The sequence below is a fragment of the Xyrauchen texanus genome, chromosome 5 (genome assembly GCF_025860055.1).
Source record: "Xyrauchen texanus isolate HMW12.3.18 chromosome 5, RBS_HiC_50CHRs, whole genome shotgun sequence".
In the NCBI taxonomy this organism is placed as follows: Eukaryota; Metazoa; Chordata; class Actinopteri; order Cypriniformes; family Catostomidae; genus Xyrauchen; species Xyrauchen texanus.
Window position 1 is genome coordinate 31,432,088 of NC_068280.1, and position 26,790 is coordinate 31,458,877.

The following is a 26,790-nucleotide window of genomic DNA, read 5'->3' on the forward strand; positions in this document are numbered from 1 at the left end:
CATTATTTGTATTTGGCATTGATCTGAATGTATCAAGATTCTGTTTATATCGGGTATATGATACGGACACAATATACAGATCTTTAATTCTATTTCTAAAACCCAAAATGTTGTACATCACTGTTACTTGCAGTCTCTAAAATACATCAGGCTGGCCTTTATTTGCTTCTTTGAGCAATGAAGGTGACATTACCCAGTAGATCTCCATCTAAGATCAAATGCCATAACAGTCGTGAAATGCTTCACTCTTTGTGAAGCCTGATCATGTTTTGTTGTGTCTGTGGCTGATTTAATGAAATTATTGTAACTTTACATTTATAGAAGATTACAACCAATATAATGAGTTTTATTTGTAATAACTAAGCTCCATAGTCTTTGTATTGACTGCACAGAGAGAGATAAAGATAAGGGGACGGTCATGAAGGTATTATTCAACAGTTTTACTCCACTGTCGTTGCAGTCCCTTCAGACTTCCTTTTTTTCAGCAGATTCTTCAAGAAGAACTCGCCTAAGAAATAAAGATAAAGCACAAGACAGAATGTTTACACAAATAATGTAACAGTCTGTGCAAGTGTATGTGCTTCATGAGCGTAGAATAGGTGTTTATGTGAAAGCCTTTGTCCGACAGAAACGAGCAGTTACCTGCTTTGTAAGAAGAGCGCACAAGTGGCCCGCTGGCTGTGTAGACAAATCCCATCTCCTGGCCAATATTCTCCCAGTACAAAAACCTCTCAGGAGTGACATATTCTTCCACCTTTAAAGACACATTTATTGATGCATGTTAGCTGTCATGTAACAGAACAAAACTGAAATGGTGTATGGCTTGGAGAGGAAATGTAGGTGGTTGGTGTTGAATTATTCATCATGGGGTTACTGGTTAGTGTCTTATGTGGTGTAGGGTTAATTATAATTTCGTACCTTGAGATGGCGTTTGGTTGGCTGCATGTACTGCCCCAGTGTTAGACAGTCCACTCCAGCTTCTCTCAGTTCTACAAGAAAACAAATAACTCTCATTTGCTAACATCTGCATATTTATTTCCACCCCTGACATACATAAAATACATCTGTAACTCACTTGTTTCAGTGTGTTACAGAATATTACCTTTCAAAGTGGCATGTATCTGTGCATCTGTCTCTCCCAGTCCCAGCATGATAGAAGTCTTCGTAAGAACACTAGGTTTCACTTTTTTAGAGTGTCGTAAAACACACAGCGATTGATCGAGGTTAGCACGAGGGTCACGCACATACCTAAGGGTCAAAGATCAGAGGTAGATACTGAGATAAGCCATGAACTCCAAAGAGTTGGACATCAGTGAAATTTAATACACTGGTGTTGCTACATTGAGAACGACAAAGGATGAGAACTCAGTTTAGCCTGCAGCTGTACGGCATAAAAAAAGTTCTCCCGGGGGAGCATGCCCTGGACTCCCCTAGATATAAGGTTGTACAAGGCAGATTTCTGTGTGTACCCTCAGATAAAATCCTGCAGGTGCCCATGATGAGAACTACAAGGTTACTGATCCACTTGATAAGTTAGATGAGCTATATTTCTGCCATCTGGTGGTGATTGTATGTGCTACAGCACACAAATAAGCAGGATAAGGGCAAAATACCTTTTTTGCTTTTCTCATTTTGGATGCCACCCTATGTTTTCAGACTAATAGGGCTCAATAACATGGACATTTTTCTGCTGAGCTGGTAAGGCAAGTAGTTGAGATTTTTACTTTCCCGGTAAACATTTTCAATGACCCACACCATCAAAAATTATGAAGTATATTTTTAGCAATGTAATTTAAAGTGTGCCAGAGAAAAATATTTGTATTTTGAATATTTGAATCAAATATTTGTATTTTTCTAGGGTGACGATACATCTTCTTTTCCTGAATATGTCCTCTTTTTCAAACCTGAAAAAAGTGTCCGGCCGGGATTTAAAAATGTGCTAATGTCTGGGTTTTGGCTTTTTGTCTTTATATTGATTTGCTCTCTAGAGTTAGGATGATTATACATCTTGTTTATTTGATACTGTGCATCAGTTTTTACGTGTTAACATGTCTGTGGCAGGGCAGAGGGGCCACTTTTTGTCCATCATGTGTGTGTTTGTCTTCTGTTTTAGTTTATTATTAAACCATTATTTATGTTGAAAAGCCGGTTCTCGCCTCCTCCTTTCCATTTATCCCTTTACAATGTCCTTATGTGATTTTCTGTCTAAGAGCAGCAGAGTGCACACTCTTTCAAATAACTTTTTTACACTCTCTCTATCGCCTGCTTGATCTCTGTGTATGTGTGTGCGAAAGATAGTGTAGATACCTGCTCTGCCACTCTCAAACATAGAGCGAATCTCTCGGTCCCTTTACAGCAAGAAATCAGTAGTGTGGCAAGCATTGTGTGTATTCCGTAGTATGCAGGGCCGTAGCTAAAGGGGTGAAAGATGGTAACAATTCTAAGGTCCAGGGGGCCCACAACACATTTTTTAAAAGTATTTTTTCATATAAAAGTGGCCCAGAGCAAAATACAGTAAGGGGGCCCAGAATTCCTCGCTACGACCCTGGTAGTATGGTAACATGAGCATTCCCTTTCAAGTCAGTTACTTCGATGCCTTATCAGTTGCTAATATCATGTGGCCCCTATGCAATCGTGCTGTGCTAATTTGTACTGCGAGCATCACTGTGACAGCTGCCCCACAGTGGCAAAGTGCCACCTGCAGTTATGCACGTGACATAAACCTATCAACTTACATGAAAGGTTTAGATTTTAGACCTTATGAAACTTGAAATCAATTCCTCAAATAATGTAATTTAAAGAGTATAATGAAGGATTCTATCTTTAGTATCTGTTTTGTGGATACTTTTTTTAATGATTAATATTTTTATTCAAACACAGAAAAGCAAAACATAGAATCAACTTTTAACACCCACTACCGCCCAATCTCCCAAAATACAGAGTCTGGGCAAAACAAAACCAGAGTGCCCAAGACGTCACATACAAAACTCTGAACCCTCAACCTAAACCCCTGGATCATAACACCCCCCCCAAAAAACATGAGTTGTGTCTCCATCCTCCGATTGGCATCGCCAGCATGTGGGTGTGTCTTTAAGACCAAGCATATACAATTTAGAAGGGGTGTAATAGAATCTATGCAAAATCTTGAATTGCATAAGGCACACATTTTTTTAGAATCCTAGCCCACACCACCACCTCCAATACCAAGTTTAAATATTTCTCCCATACTCTCTTGATAGAAGTTAAAGCTCTTTCCCCCAGACTCTGAGTTAACAGGGAGAAATACACTGATGCCTCGTGACCTTTTCCAAAAGCAGTAATCACCACTCCCAGAGTATCTGCCACTTTAGGGGGGTGTATGCTACTCTCAAAAACAATACAGAGCAGGTGGTACAGCTGTAAATACCTATAGAAATGAGATCTGTGAATCCCAAAATGTTGAACCAACCCTCCAATCTCATATAGGTCACAGAGTGTAGTAACCCCCTCACTATCCACTCTGACCAGCAGTAAGGGGACTTATCAGTACATCATTTTGGGTTCAGCCATATGCTCGAGGAGACATTAAAATAAATGTCTGAATTAAACACTCTGGACACTTTTGTCCATACTGAGTGCAAATGCATGAGAACAGGGTGTGATTTAACTTTTCAGATTAGTTTGATAGAAAGGCTTTGCAATGGCGAAATAGGGGCAAGAACTTCCTGTTCAATGCAAAACCAGGGAGGGGCTCTCTCAGGTTGAAGCAACCAATGATCCAAATGTCCAAATGCACAGGGTTGGGAGGGTTACTTATGAAATGTACATCACTACAGATTACAGAATACATGCTGTAAAATATAATTTTTAATGTATTCTGTTAGATTACCGTTAGAAGGTCAGTAACATATTCTAAATACTTTGGATTACTTCTTCAGCAATGGTAGATTTTTTTCACTTGTTTTGATTATAAAAACTCTGCCAGTACAGTAAGACAAAATTCACAAGTTACAAATACATTCACTGAAAAACCTAAATATCTTATGCAGTGTTGCTTCTAAAACAAGATAAATAAAATGTATCTTGTTTTAAGGATTTTTAGATATTTTTACAGGAAATCAATACAAAAATTCTGCCAGTACAGAAGACAAAATTCACAAGTTACAAATACATTCACTGAAAAACCTAAATATCTTATGCAGTGTTGCTTCTAAAACAAGATAAAATTGATCTAGTTTTAAGGATTTTTAGATATTTTTACAGGAAATCAATACAAAAATTATTATCAAGAATACGATGTTTGCCCTAATATCAAAGGTCTTACTTGAAAAAAAGATGATCCAATGTGAATTTTCTTGATAAAAAAATATGATCATACCTGGTAACATGTGCATGTATAATGGCTAGAAATAGAATTTTATCTTAGCGTAAATCTGACAATTTACACAAGGTTTATTTCCATTTCTTCTGCTCCAAACTTCAAACTTACATCTCTGTCTGCTCGTATGAATGTAGCACATTATAAGAAAGTGTTTCACCACTGTTCAAATGCACTTTGGATAGCATCATGTATACGTATAAATGTTTTCCATCTGAAAGGACTAAATATTAAATTAAACAAATGCAAAATTATCTCTTCAGTAATCAAAATCCTTTTTTAAATGTAACCGTATTCTAATTACCAATTATTTAAATTGTAACTGTAGTGGAATACGATTATTTATTTTAAATACATAATCCTGTTACATGTATTCTGTTACTCCCCAACCCGGCGAATGCATAGGTCTATGCATAGGAATGCTACGCTATCAAATTGCTTGAAATAAGAGAGGGGGACATCTTAGGGAGAGATTGTAGCAAGTAGTTACATTTTGGAATACAATAAATTGTCATATATTAACCTTCCCAATCATAGATAAATGTAATGAAGCCCACCTGCCCACATCTCTCGAAAACCTTTTTATTAAGGGATCAAAATTAACTAAATCAGACAAATTTGCTGGGAATAAAATGGCCAAATACTTAATGCCCTGTTTGGGGCACTGGAAGTTGCCCAGTTGGAAAGCCGTTACTGGGCAGTATGCTGTCAGAGCCAAAGCTTCGGATATAGACCAATTAACTCTATATCTTGAGAACTTAGAAAAGGAATAAATAATTCTGTGCAGGCAAGGCATAGATCTAGTGGGGTCAGAGAAGAATAATAAAATATCATCGGTGTAAAGCTAAAGCTTATGCGCCATACCTCCCGCCACCACCCCTGGAAAATCATCTTCCCTTCTTATCGCGGCTGCTAATGGTTCCAGGGCAAGACAGAACAATAATGGGGAAAGAGGGCAACCCTGTCAGGTGCCCCTATAGTTTAGCTGCTCTTTTTAAAGAGATCTATCAATGTAAGCAAATATCATTTGGGAATTACCCGTCTTTCGAATATCTGGGTAGTGTGTTAAAAGGTGCTCCACGCATTTTACTTATCATTATTTACAGGCCTCCAAAATACTCTCCAGCCTTTGCTGAGGACTTTACAGAACTGTTATCAACAATTACCTCAGAGTTTGACTGTTTTGCCATTGCTGGAGACTTTAACATTCACATAGATAATGCAGAAACCAATATGACAAAAGAAATCAAAACGGTTTTAAAAACTTTTGATCTGACTCAGCATGTACATGGACCCACACACAATCATGGAAACACTCTAGATTTACTTATCAGTAAGGGTCTAAACATTTCATTGATTGTTATTAAGGATGTAGCACTGTTTGATCATTTCTGTATTTTCTTTGATAAATTGATCTCTCCTACCATTGAAGCTAGATCTGTGTCTGTCAAGAAGAGATGCTTAAATGAAAACACTAGTGTACTATTTATGAAGGCTATATCTTTAACACCAAGTATATCTGCTGACTCTGTTGATTTTCTCCTTGATTCTTTTAACTCAAAAGTTAAAAGTGTAATTGACGATATTGCTCCTGTGAAAGTCAAGAAGAAGAGAGGCAGACAAAAACACCTTGGAGAAACTCAACAGCAGTGCAAAATATGAAAAGACAATGCAGAAAAGCAGAGCCCATTTGGCGGAAGACAAAACTTGTAGTCCATTATAACATCTACAAAGACAGCATCCATGCTTTTAATATGGAACTAGGCAAAGCTAGACAGACTTTCTTCTCGAATATTATAAACAGCAACATAAAACAACACACGCACTCTTTTTGCGACTGTAGAGAGACTGACAAACCCTCCAAGCCAGATTCCCAGTGAAATGCTCTCAGACAGCAAGTGCAGTGAGTTTGCTTCTTTCTTCTCTGAAAAAAAAATCAATAATATCAGAAAGGAGATCAGCACATCCTTGAGTTGTGCTGGGGTCAGACAAATCAAACCACAACCTGAGAAAGTAGTTACTATGTCTGATTTCAAAGAAATTGATGGCAAAATTTTGGAAGAAACCGTACAGCACCTTAAAACATCAACCTGCGCCCTTGATGCACTTCCCACATCTTTTTTCAAAAGTGTGTTCAACTGTTTAGAAGCAGATCTCCTAGAAGTAATAAACTCCTCACTTCTCTCTGGGAGTTTTCCAAACTCCCTGAAAACTGCAGTTGTCAAGCCCCTCTTGAAAAAGAGCAATCTGGATAAGACCATATTAAGCAACTATAGACCGATCTCAAATCTTCCTTTCATAGGCAAGATCATTGAAAAAGTTGTCTTCAATCAGCTGAACAAATTCTTGAACTCAAATGGATACTTTGACAATTTTCAATCTGGTTTCCGATCACATCACAGCACAGAGACAGCGCTCATAAAGATAATAAACGATATTCGCTTAAATACTGATACAGGCAAATTATCATTACTGGTACTACTCGACCTCAGTGCTGCATTTGACACTGTCGATCACAACATACTTCTTGACAGGCTGGAAAGCTGGGTGGGGATTTCTGGGATGGTCCTAAAATGCTTCAGGTCATACTTAGAAGGGAGAGGTTATTATGTGAGTATAGGAGACCATAAGTCTAAGTGGATGTCCATGACATGCGGAGTCCCTCAAGGCTCAATTCTTGCGCCACTCCTGTTCAACCTGTATATGCTCCCAATGAGCCAAATAATGAAAAAGAACCAAATTGCTTACCACAGCTATGCAGACGACACACAGATCTACTTAGCCCTATCATCTAACGATTACAGCCCCATTGACTCCCTGTGCCAATGCATTGATGAAGTTAACAGTTGGATATGCCAAAACTTTCTTCAGTTAAACAAAGACAAAACTGAAGTCATTGTGTTTGGAAACAAAGATGAAGTTCTCAAGGTGAATGCATGCCTTGACGCTAGGGGTCAAACAACTAAAAATCAAGTCAGGAATCTTGGTGTGTCTCTAGAGTCAGACCTTAGTTTCAGTAGTCATGTCAAAGCAATAACTAAATCAGCATACTATCATCTGAATTAGATGCTTTGTTTACAGTCAAGACCTGGAGAAACTTGTGCATGCTTTCATCACCAGCAGGGTGGATTATTGTAATGGACTCCTCACTGGCCTTCCCAAAAAGACCATAAGACAGTTGCAGCTCATACAGAATGCTGCTGCCAGGATTCTGAGCAGAACCAGAAAATATGAACATATCACACCAGTCCTCAGGTCTTTACACTGGCTCCCAGTTACATTTAGGATTGATTTTAAAGTATTATTACTGATATATAAATCACTCAATGGGCTAGGACCTCAATATATTGCAGATATGCTCACTGAATATAAACCCAACAGATCACTCAGATCATTAGGATCACATCAGCTAGAAATACCAAGGGTTCACTCTAAGCAAGGAGAGTCTGCTTTTAGCTATTATGCCAGCCGCAGCTGGAACCAGCTTCCAGAAGAGATCAGATGTGCTCCTACAGTAGTCACATTCAAATCACATCTGTTTAGCTGTGCATTTACTGAATGAGCACTGTGCCACTGTGTGTCCGACTGTTTGTACTGCATTTTATTTTATATTCTAAACTGTTTCAATTATTCATATATTTTTTTTTTATTCTTATTTTAATCTCTTCTATGTAAAGCACTTTGAATTACCATTGTGTATGAAATGTGCTATATAAATAAACTTGCCTTGCCTTGCCTTGCCTATCCAGAGTAAAATAATCTGAAATTAATCTATTTGTTTGTACTGCCCCTATCGGGCGTCTATAAAGTAACATAATCCATCCAATAAAAGTATTCCCGAACCCCTATATATTAAAAAACCATATCAAACACCATATTTCAGCATCAAGTGAGATGGCCGCGACCGGAGTCTGATCATTCGCTACAACCAACATAATATTGATGAGAAGCCTAATGTTATCAGAAGAGCTGCTGCCCCGAATAGACCCAATCTGATATACAGTGCATCCGGAAATATTCACAGCGCTTCAATTTTTCCACATTTTGTTATGTTACAGCCTTATTTCAAAATGGATTAAATTAATTAATTTCCTCAAAATTCTACCAACATAATGACAACATGAAAGAAGTTTGTTTGAAATCTTTGCAAATTAATTAAAAATAAAAAATGAAATAAAATCACATGTACATAAGTATTCACAGCTTTTGCCATGACACTCAAAATTGAGCTCAGGTGCATCCTATTTCCACTGATCATCCTTGAGATGTTTCTACAAATTGACTGGAGTCCAACTGTGGTAAATTCAGTTGATTGGACATGATTTGGAAAGGCACACACCTGTCTATATAAGGTCCCACAGTTAACAGTGCATGTCAGAGCACAAACCAAGCCATGAAGTCCAAGGAATTGTCTGTAGACCTCCGAGACAGTATTATATCAAGGCACAGATCTGGGGAAGGGCACAGAAACATTTCTGCAGCATTGAATGTCCAAATGAGCACAGTGGCCTACATCATCCATAAATGGAAGAAGTTTGGAACAACCAGGAATCTTCATGAGCTAGCCACCCGGCCAAACTGAGCGATTGGGGGAGAAGGGCCTTAGTCAGGAAGGTGACCAAGAACCTAATGGCCACTCTGACAGAGCTCCAGCATTTCTCTGTGGAGAGAGGAGAACCTTCCAGAAGGACAACCTTCTCTGCAGCACTTCACCAATCAGGCCTGTATGGTAGAGTGGCCAGACGGAAACCACTCCTCAGTAAAAGGCACATGACAGCCCGCCTGGAGTTTGCCAAAAGGCACCTGAAAGACTCTTAGACCATGAGAAACAATTCTCTGGTCTGATGAAACAAAGATTGGCCTGAATGGCAAGCATCATGTCTGGAGGAAACCAGGCACCACTCATCACCTGGCCAATATCATCCCTACAGTGAAGCATGGTGGTGGCAGCATCATGCTGTGGGGATATTTTTCAGTGGCAGAAACTGGGAGACTAGTCAGGATCGAGGGAAATATGAATGCAGCAATGTACAGAGACATCCTTGATGAAAACCTGCTCCAGAGTGTTCTGAACCTCAGACTGGGGCAACGGTTCATCTTCCAGCAGCACAACAACCCTAAGCGCACAGCCAAGATAACAAAAGGTGTGGCTACGGGACAACTCTGTGAATATCCTTGAGTGGCCCAGCCAGAAACCAAGCCTGTAGCATCATACAAAAAAAAAAGACTTGAGGCTGTAATTGGTGCCAAAGGTGCTTCAAAGTATTGAGCAAAGGCTGTGAATACTTATGTATATGTATGTGATTTTGTTGTGTGATTTTTATTTTTAATACATTTGCAAATTTCAAACAAACTTCTTTCATGTTGTCATTATGGGGTATTGTTTGTGGAATATTGAGGAAAATAATGAATTTAATCCATTTAGGAAAATAATGAATTTAATCCATTTAGGAATAAGGCTGTAACATAACAAAATGCGGAAAGAGTGAAGCGCTGTGAATACTTTCCGGATGCACTGTATATGTACTGTATACGAGATGTCATAACTTTACTTAATCAGTTAGCCAAAATTTTGGAAAATATTTAAATGTCTAGCTGGATCAGGGAAATTGGATGATAACTCTTACACTCACTTGAATCTTTATCTTTTTTAAGAATCAGACTGATCCGGGCTTGTGTCATGGTTGGCAGAAGCTTTCCATTCTTTAATGATTCCGTATAAACTTCTAGCAAATATGGAGCCAGTTCTGTAGCATAAGAGCTAAACAATTCAGCGGCAAAGCCATCTGGCCCCGGAGCCTTGCCTATAGGCAAGGCCTTAATTACCTTCCCAAGCTCCTCCAAGTTTATCTCAGAATCAAGAAAATGTTTTAGCTCAGTCGTCAGTTTAGTGAGTTCCACAAGTAATTTAGTAATGGTTCCACAAAATGTCTAATCTCCTCATCAGTAGATGAAGATGTGAACTATAAAAATCAAGATAGAATTCTTTAAAAGCATTATTAATATCAATGGCCGAGGTAAAAATTTCAACATCAGCTTTAGGTGCGTAAATATAAACTAAAATCAACCTTTGCCCCTAATTTATCTTTAATCTGTTTGAGACATTTGAATTGTAGATGTTTACTTATCAATGTAATGACTCCCCTGCTCTTACTTTAGCAGCACTTAAGAAAACATGTCTACCCCATATCTTCCCAAATTTTTCAGCTTCCTGTGGGGAAAGATGCGTTTCTTGAAGAAACTATATTACATTTCTTTCATTTAAGAAAATAAATAACCTTCCTTCTTTTTATTGGGTTCCCCAACCCATTCACATTCCATGTTTGAGAGACAATCCACTCATATTAACATTTGACATATTGACATATGAGAAAAAATAGATTATGTGTCAAAAATAAAATGATAAAGACCACATTCCAACATTAGTGCAACAGTCAAACCCCAAACTTCCCCCGAACCAAACAAACAGAAAAAATTAAAACGTGCACATTAACCTCGCGCACGACAGTGCCAACTGGCGTCCATCCCTCTACACTCAAACAGTCCATGTATACCTACGAGAGCCCCCGAGATAATTTTGCCATCAGATTGCTTAAGACAGAAACAGAAAATAATCTATAAAATAAACTCCAGCCAATAGGCAGAATAAACACAAGTATGTGTGGATTCATTCACAAAACTGTCCCGAAGGTATGTTCCTCCAAAAAACAAGCTCCAGCGCAAAAAAAATTTTAATAAAAAAGCTGTTCAGTTTCCTCGGACAGTCAAATGAATGCTCAGTGAACCGGCTGTTCATGAGTGCAGCAGATGACCTAATCCTTCCAATGTCCTGCAAAAAATACTCCACAAAACAAACTCCAGCCAATAGGAGGCATAAACACAAGGAGTGTGCAGATTCATCCACAATTGTGAATTGTGAAATGGGAGAGTTATTCCACCAAACAAACTCCAGCTGCTAGGCGGAACCAGCACAAAAAGAAACAAAACAGGTGCCCAGTTTCCTCGGACAGACAAGTGAATGTTTAGTAAGTCAGATCCACTAGGCTGCAAAGCAAGCGCCACACAATGACTCACTCATTCCATAGACCCTATGAAGGATATTGCATGTAGGGGACAAGTAAACACTCTACGGCCAGCCTTAGCATCTATTCTCAACCTGGCCGGGAATTTCAGTGCAAAGCGACCCTCCGTCGTTGCAAAAGTTTCTTGAAGGACTGTTATTCCACAAAACTTCAGCCGCTAGGCAGAAACAGCACAAAAAGAAACTAAAAAGAATCTTCTTTCGGACGGTCAAGTGAATGTTCAGGGAGTCAAGCTCACTTGGCTGCAACGTGAGAAACACACTATGACTTCCTCAGTCCATTGATATTATGAAAGACAGCGCTTTTTGTGGGCATGTAAATATTTTGTGGCCATCTTCAGTATCTATTCTCAGTTTGGCCAGGAACATCAGTCCAAAAGCGACCATACATTGATGTAAGAGTTTTTTGCATTCCTTGAATCGATTGCATTTCTCTTGTCAAATTCGCAAAGTCTGGGAACAAGAAAATGCTGTGATTCTTCCAAGAAAGCCTTCCTTTACTCCTCGCCTAGCTTAACAAGATCTTTATCTGACAATCTCTGAAATTTGGCCAGAATTGATCGGGCCAGTCTCCCTCTGCGGACCTCTAAGCCAGAACTCTCTGAGCTCGCTCGATTCCCAGGTTATGGCCTGTTATGTTGAGCAGACTCGGGAAGAACTCTTCTAGGAAATTCATATCTCGGCCTTCCTCGTTCTCAGAAATTCCAACTATTCGGATGTTGTATAGCTGATTACGATTCTCAAGGTCTTCCAGTTTTTCACAAATGCAGCAGATTAGCAGCTAATTCCCTCTCCGATGACTCTAGATAATAAATCAGTTTCTCGACGTCCCCCATTCTTGTAACATCTCAGTGAATTTCGTCTCGATGGCCACAATCGATCGACGTATTACAGCAAGATCCTCCAAGTTCATAATTCTTTGATGTCACAGAACAGTTATGCAACTTTGTTCCGTAACTTTGATAATGGAATCACCGAAAAACACCTCAAACATTTGTGTAATTTAGTTTATGAGATTAACACTGCGTTCTGGACGTGTATTCAGTGCAGCTGGAAACATAATAACTCGCAAAAAAGTAAATGCATCTGACAATTGGCACCCAACTACCACGGTGGTAACATATTGCTATCATAACATCCCTAGTGCTACTGATTGCACACACATTTTGCACTACTAGCCAAGTAAGTAGAAAGTGCAAACCCAATCTCCTCTTTGTATTAAAAAATAGGAAGGAAGGGGAGTTAGAATGTCCCTTCGAAGGGATAGAGGTTAACAATTACACTAGCCATTGGGCAGTGAGACATTGCGTACAAACACATAAATATATGTGTAATTATGTGCCTGCATTGCAATTTAGAAGCATAAAACAGCCAGCCTGGTAGAAGGACATACGCAGTACCCAGAGGACACAAAGAGTTTAACTCCCCTTCACAGCCAAGGTCTGGGAAGAGAGAGAGGATACATCCAAGTTATAAAACCAAAAATGTTAGGGGAAGTCCAGCCTACTGCCAGGCAGATGTCCTGCAAGGACACACCATTCACCCAAGCCCAGGAGGAAGTTAAACCCCTGGTAGAGTGGGCCCATACCCCTATGGGACACTGCACTGAAGGGACAGGTTTACCAGTCTCTTCGGCCTATTGATGACTTGAATACATTCAATAGCAACTGTTATAACCAAAAGGTAATCATCAACTTCTTAACCATGTGCATTTGTTATCATTACAAATGTTACAGGTCATTTGTATATATTAGACCTCTGAGGGGTGACTGGAGGTCTGACCCATGTCAGGAACGACGCAACAGTGCTAACTCATTTGCCCAGCTCCCGGAGAGCAAATACACATGTAAGTTATAATAAATTAATTGATTATTGATTATACTAAACAATAATTTTATTGTGTTTACGTTTTAGGTCATTATTGTACTTATGTATTTACTGACACAAATGCATTATTAGCATTAATCACAAAAAGTATATTTCTGCCTAACCTTGCTCTATTGCTTTTGGACATATTGTTTTCTTGTCATGTTTGTTCCAGCTGGATAAGGCCTGTGTTCCAGTGAGGCTTGACTCAACCTTGGGGATAGATAGCAAATGTTGCATTCTGTCTAATGATGTCATTGTAGGGATTGTTCGAAGTTTTGAGAGTGTCATGTGACTTAGCCAGTGGAACTGAAAAGAGGAGCACTCTCAATTTTTTATTCACCTCAAACCATTATCTGCTGATCAACTGAGACTTTGTGGTTCCAGCTAATCAATGTTATGTTTTTAATTAACATCTTTTGAGTAGTTTAACAATTCACCATGCTTGAATTTCAGTAAATATCAAGTCAAGTCATTTTTATTTGTATAGCGCCTTTCACAACACACATAATTTCAAAGCAGCTTTACAGAAGATCAGGCATTAACAGAAGATAAAACTGTAATATTTATAATGTCTTAGTCATCATTGTGAAGTTTGATAAAATATGATTGTGAATTGGGTTTAAAAATAAGTAATTAAATAATAATTGTATTTATAACCCCAGTGAGCATCTCAAAGGCGACTGTGGCAAGGAACACAAAACTCCATAAAATATTGTTTAATGGAGAAAAATAACCTTGGGAGAAACCAGACTCAGTGTGGGGGCCAGTTCCCTTCTGGCTCATGAATATAATGCCAATATTACTTATGTATAGTGCAAGTCATGTATAAAATTATTAAATTAAGTAAGTGTATCACTCGGTCAGTGTTTAAACAAAGACTTTGTATGATCTGTAAGATTAATGACTAATGTCTTTGAAGTCCATCTGGATTAACTGCAGAAGTTCAAATATCTGTATGGTTAACCTATCAGAAGCATATACGCTTGTAAAGATTACGTCAACTCATTTGAATTAGCCTATAACTGTTAGCCATTGTTATATTGCAATTTAGTTTGAGATTGGATACTCAACTTATTTCCTGTTTCTGTCTCCTGCCATTGGAAATGTGGAGACATTTTTCTTCAGTAAACTGAATACTGGTCTCTTTAATGGGTTTAACTTTATTACCTTACAGGATGTCTTGCGATAAGTGAGCGCAATGGCATCAGCCACCCAATGAGAAAGTGTTTGCTTAGAGATGGCCAAAATTTGAGCGGTCTCCAAAGCAAACAAAGAGCTGCTTCATCAGCCTGAACTTACATGCAAGAGCATGTACATGCGCAGCACTCTGACAAGGCAGAGTTTATGCAATATTTGTGCTTCGACCGTTTCAATGGGAGGAGGAGAAAAAGCACTCAAGGTGACCATCTGAGCCATAAAGGTAGTGGTCAACACTTTTGGTACATAATCGCACAGCCTTCGATAAGCCAGGCCCAAAATCCAGAAAATAATCATGGACCGACAGGGACTGAAGATCTCTCACATGATTTGCTAAAGCTAGAGCGGGTAACAGCGCAATCTTCAAAAAGAGTGCTTGGAAGCTTGATGCATTCAGCGGCTTAAACGGTGGACCTGTAAGCATGCTTAAGACAAGTGTGAAGTCCCAGACTGGGACAGTAGCAGCTCGTCTCGCTCCCACAAATATCTGATGATCAAAAGGTGTTTGCCCATTGTCTTCTAACAGATCCAACAGCTCAAAAAACCAGAGGAATCAAGAATCTCAAGAATGGCCGGTGATGAAGGTGGTGACGTTTATATTCCCACTATGACGCACCTATCAGGGGTGGAGTGTCAAGCGTCATCTGCCAATAGATTTCCATCATTGTAAAGGGTTTCAGAGATTGTCAATCCTGGGAGAAGCTCCCATAACATCAGCAACTGACACAGCGTCGAAATGACCGACTTGAATGGGAACAAGCCCTGTGTATCCATTCACATACTATCCATATTAAATATTATGTGTCAAGCACAAAACATTAGCCAAAGAAGCAAAAAAATAACTTTAGGGAAGTAGGCTACACCTGGGTACAGTAGGAGGACTAAAAAGTGTAAATTGTAGTAGTATAATTTTTTTTTAATGGCATCTAATATTTTCTGTTTTTATTTAGGTTGTTATATTTTATTTTATGGCCATTATTAAATATATTATTGTTGATATTAATTAAATGTATTAAATACATTTAATGAAAAGTACCTAATTGATTGCAGCTTTAGAAAGTGACGGTACAATGCACAAACCTCTGTAACTCTCGGACCGTCTCTACGTTGTGAGCATAAACATCAAGACCAGACAGAGCAATTTTCTCTACTGCTGCAAGATCACCTCGGAAATCAGGAGTCAAACACTCAACCATAATATTAGGGTTCCTAAGAGAGAAGACATGTGTATGAAAGAAACAGAAGGACAACAAAGTGATTCTAATGAAAAGTCTTTTAAACACATAACATATTAAAGTAGTATTTCACCAAATAATTAAATAATTTTGCTTCGGAAGAGTCATATGAACTACTTATATGATATATATATATATATATATATATTTGTATTTTTTTTTTAAATCAGTTGGGTTACTATGAACTGTTGAAGAATGACAAGAGCTATGTAAATTTTATATCTATGTATTCTTTAAAAAATATATATTTTCGTGTTCCCTGCAAAAATAGCAGCAACATGACCGACATGGGTGTAAACAATAATAGAATTTCATTTTTAGGTGAACTTTTAACTAAACACTCAAGAGTAATCTCTGTACCTCTCTTTAAGGTTGGAGACAGTCTTTGCAAAGTGCTCAGCCCCACCATCAGGAATGTCTGTTCAACACAATAAAATGATTATTTGCTTGATCATACCATACATTTAGGAACAATAGAGACCTTTAATTAAATTTGTAGATTGCTGTGCTTTGATGTGTTTCCTCACCATCTCTGTCCACTGATGTGAGTACTACATAGTCCAGCCCCCAGGTTGCGATGGCTTTAGCTGTGTTATGCGGCTCGTCAGGGTCAAGAGGTGGAGGACGTCTCGCTGTTTTAACCGAACAAAACCTACAGCCACGTGTACATGTGTCCCCCATTAACTATGGAGAGAGAAATGTATTAGCATACATGTTAATTCAGATTTCGCTGGGAAAGTTAACAAAGAACTACTTTTTGAAAGAGAATCACATTATGGTGATTAAATGTGTGTTGCCCAGCCAATACTATTACCATAATGGTAGCCGTGGCAGTGGAATACTCTCCTCCTCCCCAGCATTCTCCGATATTGGGACACCTGGCCTCCTCGCAGACCTGCAACCATATTAACAACAGTGTGTAATTCCTGTACCACAGGCCTATAAGCATACATTTTGACCACTGAAATTTCATGCAATCCGATCAAAAGCGGTAAACATGGTCTAAAAAGTTTTGATCTGATCTCTGAAACTACATTCAGAGGTAGTGGAAAATACATGTAACCACATTACATTTGCAGTGCAAATGCTAATGCATCCCAGACTCACCTACTCACCTCAACTACTGAAATAAAACAAAGGTTATAAAATTTGCCGGTTATGACTTTCAAGAAAATGAGACCGAGGCAGACATTAATACCAGTATAAAGGGTGTAAACATGGCCTTTGAAATATCAAGTTGTCAGCACTGTGTCAGGCCAAGTGCTCAACTATCAGATTTGTTTTTTTTTAGACACTCACTGTATGAAGGTTTAAATCTCGGAGTGTGTTTTTCAGTTTGCTGTAGTTTTTTCCAATAGGGATCTCTGTTTTCAGCCAAGGTGGTAGTCTCAGTCTGAGAAAATAAACACAGATGGTTAAATCAGAAGGACTGAACTTAATAGTATGTTAATGCAAAATTGTTAAATAAGTTTAATTATGAAGTATCTATCACATAATTAATAAATTGCTCTCTACCAGCATGTGTATGAATGTACAAAGTCTATCAAGTCAATCAATCAGCAAAACTATTAAAACGCATATTTTTTTTAACTTTGTTTTAAAAAAGTACTGTGGCAATATAACGGTACAGTAATGGTATCATCAGATGGCAATACCATGGTACTTTGATGTATATCACGGTACTAAATTATTTCAACATTAAATTACCATGTTATTTACAAGGTACTTCAAATAACTACATGGTACCATCACTACAGTGCACGTCAAAACAAATAAACAAACAAAAACAAAACATGGCACTTCTAGTATTTATTTTTGTTAGAAAATTTGTGATCCATTTAATTGTTCCAACCTTATTCTGTGATTACACTGCCACGTACTACAGACCCATAACTGTAAATGATGAAAGTGTTTTTGAGCATTATTGAAAGTGAATGTAAGAGTTGTCCATAACATTACCTTTCTCCCTTCTGTCTCTTCAGGTTGCCCCTGTATTCATCCCACTTGCTCTTTTCTGAAAGCTCTCCAGATATAAAGTCCTGCAGGTTCAGTCCATTTTCTTTTATCTCTTTCTTTCTCTCTGTGAGTGTGGCTGATGTGTTGGCAGCAGTGGTCAGTCTGTTACAGTAATCCTGTGACCAGCAGAACATGATAAGAAAACTGCTGATTGAATTAAGTTCCTTAGCTTTCTTTCTGGTTATGAAATCCTCATCTCACGGTATTGACAACTCGACTACAGCTCTATTTAAGAACATGCAATGAGTGGAAAACAAAAATATGTTTAATCAGTGGATATTAGACTACAGTAACCCCTGCATTGACCTGCATTACACTATTACATTATAGATAACACTTAACTATTTGATATTATGCATATGTACAGTAAAAATGGAACTAAAACAGAAAGAACTTACTTGAGACAGCTCAAAGCATTTTGACAGTAAAAAGAGATGATTAGAGGAATATCTACACGCAACAGAACATCTCCGGCCAATAAACGCCATGACTTTGTCATTGACAGCACTCACTCTGACATCGATTAACTCAGACTTTACTTCGCACTGCACGTTAATAACACTGACATTCTGTTGATATGATAGCTATGGCAAACGCATGAATACCATTTATTTTTGTGTATAAAATAATAATTGATCAATTTAAATTAAAGATTTTCTAGACCTGATTGCAATAATGGTAATTGATGCATCGTGCCTTGGCGATTGGGCGATGACGCACGTAACACGTTGGAGTTACATTTACGTCATGACGTCTTTTCTCCTTCCTTTCCTCCTTTATCGGCGAGGTAAGAACATGGCATATCCTGTGCTTGCGCATTTTAATCAAGTGCAATCTGGACAAATGTGAAATCCGTTGAGCATGCCCAGTGTCTCGAAACGCTGTTCACATGTTTATTAAAATATCTGTGGTTGTATTACTGTTAAATAACCCGATGTTGATTGATAATCGCATACTGACTTGTCAGTGTTTATCTGCTAGCTAGCCTGTAACTTGTGGGCCGAATCAAGCACATCATTAATTTAGTACATCGATATCATAAGAGAAGACGTGTCTTGTCACGCCAATTATAATGGGAAAATAGTTTTTAAAACCGACTAGTATTTAATACTAGCATAGGATATAATTTACTTGTTATTTTTGTGGTTTGCCGGGTGTGTGCTGTGTAGTCTAAAACAATAAAAACGCAGTGCAATGTATGAGAGGCTCAAATTGTCATATTATTGCTAATCGCTTGTTTAATTCCTTCAGAATGAAGACCATTCTCAGTAACCAGACTGTGGACATCCCCGACAACGGTATGTCAATCTCCAAGTGTCATGTGTGTGAAATGAGCTCCAGTCTTATGTAAATGATTGTTTCTTAATCCATGCTCGGTTTTAATAAATCCTAATCGTTTCGTAACAGTCGAGGTGTCCCTTAAGGGTCGCACAGTTCTGGTAAAGGGTCCCCGTGGTACACTCCGCCGGGAGTTCAACCACATTAACCTGGAGCTCAGTCTGCTGGGCAAGAAACAGAAAAAGGTTTGTATGCTCAATGTATAAACATGAATGAGTTAATCGCATTTAATAGTTACTTTCAAAATGTGAAAGAGGGTGTGTACAGGCTAAGAGCATCACAGTGTGCGGAATATATCTGGATATTTTGTGTTTCAGTTGCGTGTGGACAAGTGGTGGGGTAACAGGAAGGAGCTGGCCACAGTCCGCACCATTTGCAGTCATGTACAAAACATGATCAAGGGGGTCACCCTGGTGAGTAAATTTAATTTGTCCTCCAACTAATTCCTTGATGACACAAGTCTATAGGGTTCCCATGGTCATGAGCTGGGTTTTGACCCAACTATTTTTGTGCAAATTGTGAAATTGCACAAAAGAAAACCTGAATGGAAATGCTTAATATGCAAAAACTCTTTTCTGAAGTTTTGCATAATTCAAAATGCCCAATAAGGGGATTGCAACAGTTTATTCTCATAACCGATGATGAGTTATGACCATTTGTAAAGCACTATGACAATGCGCTTGTCATTTGTTACAGGTGTTAATACCTTGTGTGACTTTCCCATCGAAGGGCCCGACCATAGCACACAATTCTTCAAACATAACCCTGCTTGGTCAGAAATGCTTAACCCACAGTTCCTTTTTAAAGTGGGTTCTCACAGTACGCCAGAACTGTTTGTGCATTATTTGAAGGTTGCCGGTGTTTGGGTATGGCCATTTGAGCCCTCATTAACAGCGTTTCCACTATCAGGCCAAATGAGTGCTAGTGCGTGCCAGATGCCACTGTCACTTCCTAGGCTTCATCACTGGGTCAACAGCCAGGCCTGCTGATTACCCTTCAGCCAAAGAAGGCCAACTAGGGATTGTGGTGAGGTCAGTGGTTGATTCAGGTCAGAGGTTTCGGCACATACTCATTTCCCAATCGCTAATATCTAGCTACTAGCTTACCTCAATAGAGAATGGAGGATTGTCAGTAGACCAAACAAAGATGTGATTAATTTAGTCAATTATTTAGTTGCTGAACTTGCCAAGTTGTGTATCCAGCGCAGAATGCTACTGGTTTTGGGAAAAAAAAATATTTGCAGACACAGTACAAATCTGTTAATTTTGAGTGCTAGCTAGTTTCTGGAGTCTGACACCTCCGCTTGTTTCCCCTCTTGCTTGTGAAATGGGCAGGTTCTGAGATGTTGGCACCAAAGCGGGGTATTGAGGGCAGGTTTTAGGGCATCGCTGCAGGGCTGTTGCCCCGATAGTGTGTATGCAGATTGATTTTGTTCTTGTGGCTCAAGGTTTGAGGCAGTTGGCCCTGGCTGACCAGTTGATTGCACTGTCCCAATAGTGGAAAGGCAGCTATTATGTGAGCTGATACACTATTTCTGCAACATCTTTTGGCAGCAATTAATAACTATGTAAAATTTCCCTATTACAATAAACGCTACTCTCCCCTAAGCAAGGAGATCGTTCAGCTGTTCCATGACAAGGCGGTAGGGCTGAGTGATTTGAGCAAAAAATAGAATTGAGATTTAAACTGCGTTATGATAAACATTCAACCAAAAATTAAACCATGTTTTGACCATGCTTTACTGCAAACTGGAAATACTGTTCTACAAAGGGTTTTCACACTTGAGTCCTCCAAAAAAATAATATATATAAATAAACTGAAACAGGGGGGGAAGCATCACAATCACTTGATGATAATTTGAATACAATTTTATTGCAATAATAATTAGTTAAATTGTTATAAACATATTATTGTATAATTATTATTATTACTAGAATCATTTATTATTTTAAAGTATTTCTTTTGTAATAACTTAAAATGCAGTTCTAGTAAACCCTCAAGCCTTTATTTCGTTGCACGCTCTTTTTTTGAAAACTGAAGGAATGGAAGTTTGTTGTTTGAAGTTGTTGACAACAGCCTTTTAATGCAGTGAAATGCTCTGCCTTGCTGTCAACAAAAACCTGCTCTCATGGGGTTATTTTAAATGTGTATAGTAAATTGTGGTGGCGAAACAGAGAAATGTGAAATTGTGCAATTAAAGTAAATCTGGTGTACTTTTAATGCGCCCTGTGCATTTAAGCACACCTAACTGAACTTGAGGCATATCTGTCACTCAGGGCACCAGATAGAGTTTGTCTGTATGCAGGGTTTCCGCAGGGCATTAAAAGTCATTAAATGGATTTTGTGAAAATTAAGGCCTTAAATAGCATTAAAAAGCATTAAATGTTATTCCTACAGGCATTAAACATTTTAGATAGTTTTGAAAAAATATTACCAATTTATTTTGAATATAGCCTTCACAATGAATAACTTTGATTTGCTGTCGCAAAATATGCACATTGGTGTGATAAACACGCGGATCCAGTTTGGTAATTGCCTCCGGCCGGTGCAAAATTGATGTAACGCCGGATGTTTGGACAGCGGCGAGCTGGTACCTGTAGGAGTTAGAACAGAGAATGTAAATTGAGTAAAGTTGCAAAGAAATGGGTAAGTGCAAATTCCAGCAAAAGTGGCTAGAAGACAGAATTTAGGACATGGTTGTCAACATGGAGCCGTTAAATCTCATATGCAGTCCGATGGCCACAAATCGGCTGTAAAAGGCAGACAGCAATTAACTATCTCAAGTTACTTCGCCGTGACCGACAAAGTAACATCTTTCTACTACTACTACAACCACAACTGCTGCTGTATTGACCACCGCTTCCTGCGGAGCCACTACCGAAGGAAAATCGATCAAACTTTAACCAGCGTTTGGTTCGAATGCGACGCTGCAGGCAGAGGTGCAGCAACACTCATTTGCATCAAATGAAGGTGTGTCTGAGTTGTTCCAGGGAATGTTTCCTGATTCGCAAATAGCTTAATCTTTCACATGTGGAAAGGACAAAACCAGCTACTTTTTAAAATGTGGCCTTGCCCCATACTTCAAAAATAAACTGATGAACTTCTCTGTCTAGACTGATAGAATTTGTGGTTATGGTTAGTAGGTTACGTGTATTCGATGGCGGTACAATTTACATAAACATAATGGCTTTTTTCCAGCCATGGCCTGATTTTTCAGTATGCCTATAGCATTCAATATCTAGTTGATTGGTACCATGTTAAATTAAATTTGACATATCTGCAAATCAACTTTTATATTTTAAGCGGTCTCCTGGGCCATTTCTAATTCAGTTCAGAGTGATACAGTTGTCATTGTCAAATTGAATGGTTACAATTGGGACATGGGCTTTTTAAAAATGTATCGTTTGTATATGTATGTATATATGTGTGTGTATAAGTGGTTAGTCGGGGGTCATGTATGGCATTAAATTAGATTTGATTATACCTGCAGAAACCCTGGTATGGAGCAAAGAGCCTCATTGAAACCACATGTGTAATACAATGATGCAGTTTACATGTATGAAAGCACAAAACAGCCGTTAACGTAGGCGCAGCACAGCGGGCGTTGAGACTATTTAATTTAATCGCTGCCCTCGCAGTTTGAAAATCTGTCACATCGTGATCCCGATTTTATTTCTATTAATCTTTTAGCCCTAGAAGGTCGGCTCCCTCAAGATGTGCATAAGTTTATAGAAGCATGCAATGTTTTACGTTTCCTTAAGATGAAATTTCAAAAATTTGCAAAAAAAACTGCTAAAGATTTGAATGAAACCTTAGAGATATTGAAAAATGAATTGAAATAAAAAAATTAAGTCATGGTTATTTCCATTATGAACATGGTTTTTCTAGTTATGCTCTGATCGAAAATATTTCATGAGGTACACGTTCCTCTTGGGCACGTTCCTCTCGCAAGCCAAAGTGATGTCTGATATGTGAGAGACTTGGTGTTCTGAGTTGGTTCTTTTCAGTAAATTGGTCTGACTGGTTTACGAATCAATCTGATTCAATTCTGAATTGGTCCGAATTTGAATACATTTTTAAAAATCACACGCAATTTCTACAAAATCGTCTAAAAGTGTGGGAAACTCTTGTAAGGCAGGGTGCCAATGTGTTTGCATTCAAAGGCAAAGAGCAAATGTATGATCTTTGAGAAAATCAACAAACTAACTTTCTCGCAATTAGCATCTCTTCCTGAGGCACCACACCCCACTGAGCGGAGACTGCAAATTCACACCTCATTGTTGCCCTTCCACATCTGTCCCATTCTCTCCTCTCTCCCACATTCAGCTCAGAATCACCTAAGATCTGTATGTAACACAAGTCTATATCTGATGTATACAAATAATGTAACTAGTGTAACATGTTTGGAATAATTTAAAATGTCTCAGTGCGTTTGGTATAGTGCTCTTATTCCCAGGTTTGTAAACTTAATGACAGCAAAGTTATAAGGTCTTTGCCAAATGCTTTATAATTCTGGAGGTCTGTCTCCATCCCTGCTTGGAATGTTAATGAAGTATGTCCCCAGGACTTCCAAACCTAAACACTCCCAAAATCCCCTTTGTCCATGGTTTGGGTATTTAAGGGAAGGCGACACATTGCTCAGGGCTCTCTGTAATCAGACGATCCCAAACAGTTTACTGTTTATAATTTATTTCAGGTCATAGCAATTCGAATTTCTTATGTTCTGATAAAATTTCTAACTTTGACTTATCACTGTCTAATTGGAATTGATGAATTGATTGTTACCTTATCAATAAATTGTCAACATTTGATTTTATTCTGACTGACTCTGACATTGTGTTTCCTAAATAGATTAAACAATTCGTATGTTAACGTAAGTCTGCGTCAGATTAGTGACGACTAATATTTGGCATCGATTCATGTGTACTTGGTTTGCAAAAAGGGAATTTCCGTTTAGAACAGCAAACGCTGCTTGACCAATCTAAATTCGGGTGTGTCTTACCTCTGTTTTAATTTGATGTTTCTCCAGATAAGTGTACGTTGCAAACCACGCATGGCCAATCCAAAGCTATTACAAGAGAAGTTATGTTGGTCAACTTACATCTGTAATAGTGGCCGTGACCTCTGCTGAAGAAAATGTTAAGTTACATTCAAGTGTATGCAATTCCATGGGGCTATACTGAAGTATCTTTGATTGTGTGAACTTGAACGTGACCGATCTCAGGTATATAGCAATTACCTCTGTTTGATGATCCAATACTGGCCGCTTGTGATCGTGAGACCCGCGGTGTAGAGAAAACACGCGAGGACCTCAAAGCGACATAGTTTCTTAATCTAAACGGGTAAAGTACAATTAAAGGAGTTAAAGGAATAATCAAACATTCGCTCACTTTTAATGATACTCAGATATCATTAAAAACCTTTTTCATTTATGGAGTCAGATGAACAAACGAGGTAATACGTGAGAGAAAATGTGTTTCATTTAATCTTGTTGTGTTGCGTAACAAAGACAGTAATGCGCAGAGACCTTCACCCGTATTATTGGAGACCGTCATTGGACCGATAAACGGGCTTACACTCTTATTAGGTGGTTAATGCTGCTTTTAAAAGAGACTGCATATTTGTCCAAAATAGTGCCTTTCTGTCCACAATCTCTTGCTAAGTCATATTGAAGAGGTAAGGGTATGGTTATCAAGACAGTGTGATGTAATGCATGTTAATTTTGTCTGTAGGGCTTCAGATACAAGATGCGATCTGTATATGCCCATTTCCCCATTAACGTGGTGATGCAGGAGAATGGCACTCTGGTGGAGATCAGAAACTTCTTGGGGGAGAAGTACATCCGCCGTGTCCGCATGAGGCAAGGTATGCGTACAGGCTTTCTTTTGTCCAAACTGGTGTAGTGTCATCACAATGGCCTTTAATCCTGCTTTATAAAAGTCTCTTCTGACATTACAGTGTTTTTCACCATAGGTTTGAACCCAGCTTGGTTGCAATTTGCAATTTTATGGGAAATCTTTTTTGTATAGGTGTATCATGTGCAGTTTCAGCCGCTCAGAAAGACGAGCTGGTTCTGGAGGGTAATGACATTGAGCTGGTGTCAAACTCAGGTGAGCCTACTCTCTAGGTTGTACTGTGCCAACAGATGTCAATGTCAGACTTTTACAGATGATTTGCGCACAAGTTTAAAACCATATGATGGTGTGTCTGTTTGGATAACTGTTGACCATTCTATTTTCATTGATGTATTTAAAGTATTTATTATCTTTAATGCTTAACTTATTTTGCTGTATTTAGCTTGATTTAACTCTGTTTTACCCCTTAAAGATCCCAGTGTTGCAGATCAGAACGTGTTAGTTGTTTTCTGATTATCTTGATCACAATGTTGAATATCTTGAATAAATAGTGTTGATCTTTTTTTATATATTTTTGAAAAGACTATGCTTTTACCAATGAAAGACATAGATCATTCTTTTAAAACCTAAACTTTACCTTCACCCAATCAGCATCTATGTATCTTGAGGGTATGTAATAAATTACCCTCACTCTCAGGTCCCAATTGTTGCCATGTAGACTACCCTTGGTTGAATAACCTGAGTTTGTGTGAGAGAATGATTGAAGAGACTGGATCTGAGTGCGAGTCCTTAATGTTGGTGTGAGAGACACTAGTTGGTGTGTGCATGCTCCTCACCTCCCCAGCATTTCTTGTTTCAGCGGCCCTTATCCAGCAGGCAACTACAGTGAAAAATAAGGATATCAGAAAGTTCCTGGATGGTATTTACGTCTCTGAGAAGGGAACTGTAGTAGAGGCTGAGTCGTAGAGATCACGAGAGGTTAGAACGAGACCTTCACACGGGACAGGAGCTGCCACCGCCCCCTTTGCTTGTCTCTCTTCTGTGCATACATTTTCCTGCTGCTTGTCATTGAGCATGTCTGTCTGTTAATTTTTTCACGATCATTGGTTATCTGGCCAAATCGTCTTTTGCAAAAGTGCCAAATGTGAACCAGTGTGATGGTTTTTTACCTAGTTGTTCATTATCTCCTACATCAAAGTATTTCACTTTACAGCATTACTACATTTCATGTTTTTAGGGCTTGATTGCACATTCTCACAATCACTCAAGCATGACGACACTAACAAAGCTTTTCTGAGTTCACAGCTATAACCACTGATTTGGTGTGCATGTTACATGACTGATTTCTGTGTGATACAGCTTTTCTAGCACAAGGGAGTTCTGTTTTGGGGAACATCACGTTGCATCACTGTGAACTTGATTCTCTTAATGCTTGTTTCTTTTTCTTTGGTTCTCTCTTGCAGCTGCTCTGATCCAGCAGGCCACCACTGTGAGAAAAAAGGACATTCGGAAGTTTCTGGATGGCATCTATGTCAGCGAGAAGGGCACAGTGGTGGAACAGCAGGAGGATTAAATTAGTCTCTGTAAAATCTGTCAATAAAGACCAACTCCTTTTTTTTCAACCACAATTAACTGTGTGCATGTGTCTTATGTTCATGTCAGTTTATTTCAAAGGCATTACTGAAACGTTTTTTACTACCAACTTATTTTACTCAAACCACATGAACCTTGTAGTTGAGTTTGGCTCTTAAAATGTGTTGCGCCCCCATGAGATGATACTTATGTGTATTTATATAAATACATTAATTGTAATTAACATAATTGGATTACAAGCATCTCTAC

At 38.6% G+C, this 26,790-nt stretch overlaps 2 protein-coding genes across 2 annotated transcripts; one reads left to right on the forward strand and one right to left on the reverse strand.

The window, feature by feature from the left end:
- Positions 1 to 74: 74 nt before the first annotated feature.
- LOC127644294 (lipoyl synthase, mitochondrial-like) lies at positions 75 to 18,326 on the reverse strand. Its single transcript, XM_052127414.1, has 11 exons — positions 18,154 to 18,326; positions 17,699 to 17,871; positions 17,039 to 17,132; positions 16,554 to 16,634; positions 16,267 to 16,423; positions 16,100 to 16,157; positions 15,585 to 15,713; positions 1,103 to 1,248; positions 919 to 989; positions 643 to 754; positions 75 to 508 (listed from the first exon to the last, which is right to left on the reverse strand). The coding sequence occupies exons 1-11, from the start codon at positions 18,241 to 18,243 to the stop codon at positions 441 to 443; spliced, it is 1,179 nt and encodes a 392-aa protein (XP_051983374.1). The 5' UTR covers positions 18,244 to 18,326; the 3' UTR covers positions 75 to 440.
- Positions 18,327 to 18,895: 569 nt separating this feature from the next.
- LOC127644151 (60S ribosomal protein L9-like) lies at positions 18,896 to 26,576 on the forward strand. Its single transcript, XM_052127180.1, has 7 exons — positions 18,896 to 19,053; positions 19,163 to 19,278; positions 19,411 to 19,506; positions 24,826 to 24,958; positions 25,123 to 25,203; positions 25,808 to 25,926; positions 26,412 to 26,576. Exons 1-6 carry the CDS (start codon positions 18,954 to 18,956, stop codon positions 25,912 to 25,914), a joined length of 633 nt encoding a protein of 210 aa, XP_051983140.1. The 5' UTR covers positions 18,896 to 18,953; the 3' UTR covers positions 25,915 to 25,926; positions 26,412 to 26,576.
- The last annotated feature ends 214 nt before the right edge of the window (positions 26,577 to 26,790 follow it).